General features: G+C 50.5%; 1 protein-coding gene across 1 annotated transcript; it reads left to right on the top strand.

The window, feature by feature from the left end:
- Positions 1 to 1,263: 1,263 nt before the first annotated feature.
- On the top strand, positions 1,264 to 6,049 carry LOC311310585 (endoribonuclease ZC3H12A-like; the record flags this gene model as incomplete). The annotated part of the gene is made up of 5 exons (XM_084440095.1): positions 1,264 to 1,583; positions 3,564 to 3,703; positions 3,988 to 4,222; positions 4,433 to 4,539; positions 5,052 to 6,049. The coding sequence occupies 5 exons, from the start codon at positions 1,264 to 1,266 to the stop codon at positions 6,047 to 6,049; spliced, it is 1,800 nt and encodes a 599-aa protein (XP_084296221.1).
- Between the last annotated feature and the right edge of the window lie 387 nt (positions 6,050 to 6,436).

The raw sequence follows: 6,436 nt of genomic DNA, 5'->3' as shown, positions 1-6,436 counted from the left end.
TGATTGTTTTATTTTGTTCCATAGTTCACTTTCACCCTTATTTGTCGTGTTATATTTTAGGTGGTTAAGCATAATGGATTCCTGTTCTTTCACTGGAAGGATTTGTGAGTCTTTGATTCTGTGTTACAGTACAGTGGCTAAAGGGCCTTGATGTTGGATAAGGAAAAATATAACCAACTACTATTCTAATTTGCTAAAACAGCAGGTCCCCAGGCACTCAAAACCAGAAGGCAAGGAAGGTAGGAGAAAAAAGCCTTTATTCAATCATCTTGGGCTTAAAAATATTAAAAACCATCATGTTTCGACCGCACTGGTCTTCCTCAGGGCAGAGAATGGTAGCTTTTTTCTCCTACCTTCCTCGCCTTCTGGTTTTGAGAGCCTGTTTTTGCATTGATGTTTCCCTCCCAAACCCCAAGAGCACCTGAAAGACTTGTATTACCCTGTTCTCACCTGAGCGCCAAGTTGAATCTGCTCTACTATATTAATTTGTGCTGTATCTATTTAGAATTTTAATTACACCCTGCCTTGATAAATATCTTTCAAACTCATACATGTAAAACAGTGTGTGTGCATCTGTACTTGGCTTACACAGATCAGGTACAGGGTGGATTGAGTGCCATTCCTGTGTGCCTTTTGAAACATCATTGAGTCATTCATATGATTTATATTTGTATAAGAGTGTGTGGGTACTTTCAGACTATTCTGTTGGAGGTCACATGTACCATTCAAAAAAAAATTATGTGTGTGGGTGGAGGGGGGGTTCCGGAGCGGTTTATAGATGGGGCACATCCTCATTGCTTCCATTTATAGTACATTTGTTGTGACAACCTGACCTCAGTGACATCAGACGTGAACAGGATCAGATCGGAGCTGCGTATTGACCCCGGTCTTCCTCTCTGAGTCGGGGGCTTTCTCGACCAGCGTGACGTGAGACTGTGACTGTGTGCGTGGGCAGACGTGTGGCTGTGGCGTAGAGGGAGAGGGTGCGCCAAACCACATTCAAAGTTTCTGACGTGGCTGACTTCCTGTGTTTACAGCGCTAGAGGATGCCTCTCGGTCCCCCGGCCCCCTCCGTCACCTGTCGGTTCTTCCAAAACTGACGCCGTTGCCGTGGAAACGGAGTGATGAGATAGTAAAAGGAGACGAGGAGGAGGAGGATCCCCCACAGACAGAGGAGCAGGGAGGAGGAACACCTCCCCGGAGCAGACATACACACACACACACACGCGCGCACGCAGAGACAACAGCGAGCGCCCTGGCAGCATGGACCGCCAGCATGGCAGAGTGGAGCGCTTCCTCAAGCTGGGCTACTCCCACGGGGACATCCTGCGGGTCCTGGAAAGCCTGCACCACGACGCCCAGACCAACGACATCCTGGAGGAGCTGATCAAGACCTGCCGGACCACCACAGGCGGCCGGCCAGCCCACCCCAGCCCACAGCTGATCCCCAGGGGCTGCAGCCCTTCCCAGGCCAGCCCCAACTCCAGCCTCATCCAACCCACCCGGCCCAGCACTGCCACAGACAAGGACTCCACTGGCGGCTTTAGACCTGTGGTCATCGATGGGAGCAATGTGGCCATGAGGTGAGCTCGATAAACTGAGGACATTTAGGCTAAGACAATAGAGAGCTTGAGTAGTAGTAGCCTACAATAGGAGAATTAGCGTAGGCCTAGTAGGCTAGTAGAATAGTGGAAAAAGTGGCCTATTACTGAATCAAATACAGAATCTGTATTTTTGATAGGCTACAATGGCTGTCATCACAAATTGAACTACCCAAGTAAAGTTGTACCTTGAAGGTTTGATTGTAGTCCCACTTGTGGTCAAGCAACGCTCGCCTCCGCGCTCGAGCTATTCGCCAACTTTAGTTTCACTTCACGATCAAATCATCCACACTTCCTCCTACATGGAGTACAGGGAAGTGAAACAGAGAGATATGCTTCTCTTTTGTGTGTGGCGAAACAAAAAGGAATCTGTGGTGGCAGGCAGGTCGCCAGAAATAAAATTGCTTTGTGATAGTCTACATCTAGAATAGTCTACATCCCGTGGTCAGGGGAGAGAAGCAGAACTCACGTGATCAGGATGGTCGGGCCAGCAGGTAGACCTAGATGGTCCGTGGTATGGGTGTGACCGTGACCCTGCTTAGCCCGACCGGTCATCCTGGACTTAAAACAATGCGTTTTGCAACAATTCGTTCCGCAGGAAAACACGCAGAACGGAACAATCAGCGAGGTAGAATATTCAAAGGTGATGTGTGCGTTCAGGAACTAGAAGTGATGTTCTCTGCAGCTGCTGCCCGACAAGAACAGAAGCAGAAGTTAAGCTAAATTACTCTCATAAATCAGATTATATTTTTCAGACAGTGAATGGAAAGGTAGGAAACGGAAGAGAGAAAGAGCCAGTCAGGGTTACAAAAACCTCTCCAACCGCCAGAGCGAGAACGTTTATTTAGGCTATCCAGGGCTGCTATAACTGCCTCTCTTCTATACTACGCCAACAGAGCTAAGGCTACATCTGTAGTAGGATAGGCTACCCAGAACAATTGCGCTATCTCAACAAATAATTTCCAATATTCTTTGGGTTATAGGCTACATAACACCGTTTCGTTGTGTTTCTCTTCTCTTGTTGCGGTTGCTAGGTTTCATGCCCCTCCCTGATGGTCTTGCCCAGCCGTCAGTCTGGTTCTTATCTCTGGTACCCTGTTGTATGCAAAGCTGCCTGCCGCTTCCTGTTAGCGTGAGCAGGGGAAGCCCATTCTTTATTTACTGCTGCACGTATGCAAATCCACACCCTGAGAGCTACATGGCCTGGAAGGCCTCTGCACACTTTCTCCCAGGGAGGCAGTCTAAAACCTTTACATCTTTCTTAATGGATATGGTTGGCAGACTATTGTGTAGGCCTACATTTTGGTAGATTGTATTGTAGCCTATATTGTAGGCTATACAGTATCACTGTTGGCCTACTGTATCACATATTGTTATTGTGCTCTTCCCTGTTTGTCTTGTTCCTCCACTGTGTTTTATTATTTAGTATCATGCACCAGCAAATTTCACTTAGGTGCAAGCCTACTTGGCTAAAAAATAAAAAACAGAATCTGAACCCATGCTGAGGAGAACCCTCCTCCCCCACGTCGCATGAGAGATAGGCTGCTGTTAGTGAACAGGATGCTGCAGCAGCAGGCGTGGGTGTGGTACCACCCAGGGCCTTAGAGATCTATAGAGAGGGCCTTGAATTGGGTATAAGTTGCCACACTCTCCGATTCCTCCAAACAAAAGAATTGAGGAGTCGTGTTAAGGAAGCCAACAGAGATTTCCGGACTTCCTGCTATTCCAGTTCATGGTTATTAAAGTTGGTAGTTTTCCTCTCTGTATACCTGACTGGGTTTTAGACTGGGCCGACGACACAATCAATGTTAACTTTGTTGTGGTTCTGTAAAGTTCATGTGAATTGAAGTAGGCTAAGGATTTGGTGAGTCACAGCATACTTCCTGAAAAGGAAAAATATTTGGTCTCTTTATAACTGAGAAAAATGAAACTTTACTTGTTCCTTGTTTTCTGTTTTTGCAGCCACGGCAACAAGAAAGTGTTTTCATGCCGAGGGCTTCAGCTCGCAGTGAGGTGGTTCATGGATAGAGGTGTCCGTGACATCACCGTGTTCGTGCCACTGTGGAGGAAGGAGCAGCCCCGTCCGGAGGCGCCTATCACAGGTAAGGGCCCTGCTGTACAGTCCGAAAACAGCTAGGTGGCACTGTAGAGCTGCATGTCAACACCAAACACACAGGTCCCAGAACATGGCTCTGTTCCATTCCACAAATGTGTTGCCTCTCATCATGTGTGCTTGCTGTCAGTTTCCTGGAATATAACATGCCCTGTGTTCAAAAACCCCCCTAATGGCTTTATTCTTATCTTTATGAACGATAATGTTGACATTTTCGGCCATTGTGGCCGTTATCAGGACATTGCTCCGCCTGACTCTCCCGTGTGACTGCAGATCAGCACCTTCTGCACGAGCTGGAGAAGAAGAAGATCCTGGTGTTCACGCCATCTCGCTGCGTCAACGGCAAGCGGGTCGTGTGCTACGACGACCGCTACATCATCAAGCTGGCCTACGACTCGGACGGCATCATCGTGTCCAACGACAACTACCGTGACCTGCAGATCGAGAAGCCTCAGTGGAAGAGGTTCATCGAGGAGAGGCTGCTCATGTACTCCTTTGTCAACGACAAGTAAGCAATGACAGAGGGCCGAGACCAAGGTGGAGACAGGTCACATGGGAGGCGTAAGGGGAACAGGCCCATCGCTTTTGGGTCAAAGATATACATTTGACATCTGACGCCTGCTAGTAGCCTGCACATTAGTGGAAAAAAACTAACAACGAAGTCTTAGAATGAAGAAACGACGTTCTCCTCATGTTCGTATCACTCTTGTATTTGAAGGTTCATGCCTCCAGACGACCCACTGGGAAGGAACGGTCCAACAATTGACAACTTTCTGAGGAACAAGCCCTGGACCCTGGAGAGCAAGCAGCAACATTGCCCATATGGTAGGTAGGCTACAGTAGACGAAACACGTGACCCTTCTCAGTGTTCTGTCACGCCGCTCTCCCTGCATTACCCCAGGGGGGGGGCGGGGGTGTTTACAGCGATGTGACCCTGTTAAGTGGACTGCGGAGGTTGTGATTCGCGGATGGGGCAGTTGTGATGTTCATTTGGCTGCCTGTCCGTCAGTTACTGGCACTGAGAAAGCGGCTTTCAAAAGGCCCTCTCTATCAACACCCGGGACAATAGAGCTTTAGAGCGATCTGCAGGCCTGGGATTAGTCCTGCGAATGGAGTCCAGAGGGCCCTCCTAGCCCTGTGCTGTGTACCTAGGGAACAAAAACTAGACTTAATTTGTTTGCTTTGCTAAGTGTGTTTACAGTGCTAAAGAAGGGGGAAAGGCGCTTGTAGTGCACTCAAACGCACATCCCTGTTGACCGTCTCTTAAAGGGACAGAGCGTGACGTCTGCTAGCTGTGCTTTGAAAGTCTATAAATATCCCTTGTTCGTTTCACCCAGGAAAGAAGTGTACCTACGGAGTGAAGTGCAAGTTCTACCACCCAGAGCGCTCCAACCAATCACAGCTGTCGGTGGCGGATGAGCTGCGGGCGAAGAGCAAGTCCCCGGCGGACAGAGAGCACCTGTGCCCCGCCCCTCAGGAGACGCAGATTGCCTACACAGCGCCGTATCACGAGCCGGACCACACCACTCCCCTGTACAGATATCCCTCCACCCCCCCGCCTCCAGCGAGAATAGAGGACCCGCATTCTCACAGGCGCTCTCCCAGCGAACTGTTCAGCCAGCAGAGAGAGGCGGGCAGCCCGGCTCTGCTACGTCCACCCAGTATCCGTTGTTGCCCCAGCCCGGACACGGACGAGGCCTTCGTGTCCCTGGAGGGCTCCCTGTCCAGACTGTTCATCCAGGACTCGGGCGGCGGCGGCGGCGGCACCAAGGCGTCCTACACCTACAGCAGCGGGGTGGCAGGCTGCAGTCAGGCCAGCGGAGACTTCTACTCCTCAAACCATTACAGCAACCACAGCTGCAGCAGCAACGGCCAGCGGCTCGGCCTAGCCGGACCCCCTTCCTCAGGGGGCTACCAGCCCCCCGAGAGGCTGTGCCCGTGTAGCGGCTACGACCGCCCGCACGCCTGCGAGTTCCCGGCGTGCGGCCAGTGCCGGTACAGCCAGCAGCGCCAGGCCCAGCCGCCGCCGGGGCGATGCTCCTCCTACCAAGGCCCGCCGCCCGGCGACGGGAACGCTGGCCTGTACTACCAGCGCGGACCCTCGCCCAGACAGTGCTACAGCCTGTCAGACTACACCTGGGGGCAGGGTCCCCGGCCCGACGGCAGGGACGACGAACCGTTGAGCGAGGAGAGGAGGAACGTGAGCGATCAGCTGAGCACCCTGTTCCCCCAGAGCGCGGTGGAGCACGTGATGCGCCGGTACCCGCACACCCTGGACATGTCCAAGCTGATCCCGCTCATCCACCAGTACAGAACCAATCACGTCACCTTCTAGCGAGCGAGAACCCCGCACACTCTCCGTTCTTTGTAAAGCATTAAAACACGCAAATACTAGTGGTTCCTCGGAAAATAGAGAAGGCAGCTTGAAAATGTAGCAGTCCCAGCTGAATTTGTGACGATATGTACAAGTGCAATGCACTACTCTCTACCGATGCTATTTTATTTTGCACATAGCATTGGCATATACAGATTATAAAAGCAGCATGTGTTGTTTTATCATGTAGCCTCAAAATGAGGAAAGCTATACTAGAGAATTGATAGGCTGTTTGCCGGAATGTGAAATGCCAAATGATAATACTATCCTGAATGTGTCATGATTTTGTACAAACTATTGAATAAAAGTTCTGTCTTTCAGTCTTCTGCAACTTTGTTTGATCCATAT

The sequence above is a fragment of the Borostomias antarcticus genome, assembly GCF_949987555.1.
Source record: "Borostomias antarcticus genome assembly, chromosome: 6".
Classification (NCBI taxonomy): domain Eukaryota; kingdom Metazoa; phylum Chordata; class Actinopteri; order Stomiiformes; family Stomiidae; genus Borostomias; species Borostomias antarcticus.
This window is presented reverse-complemented; position numbering and strand designations above follow the sequence as displayed.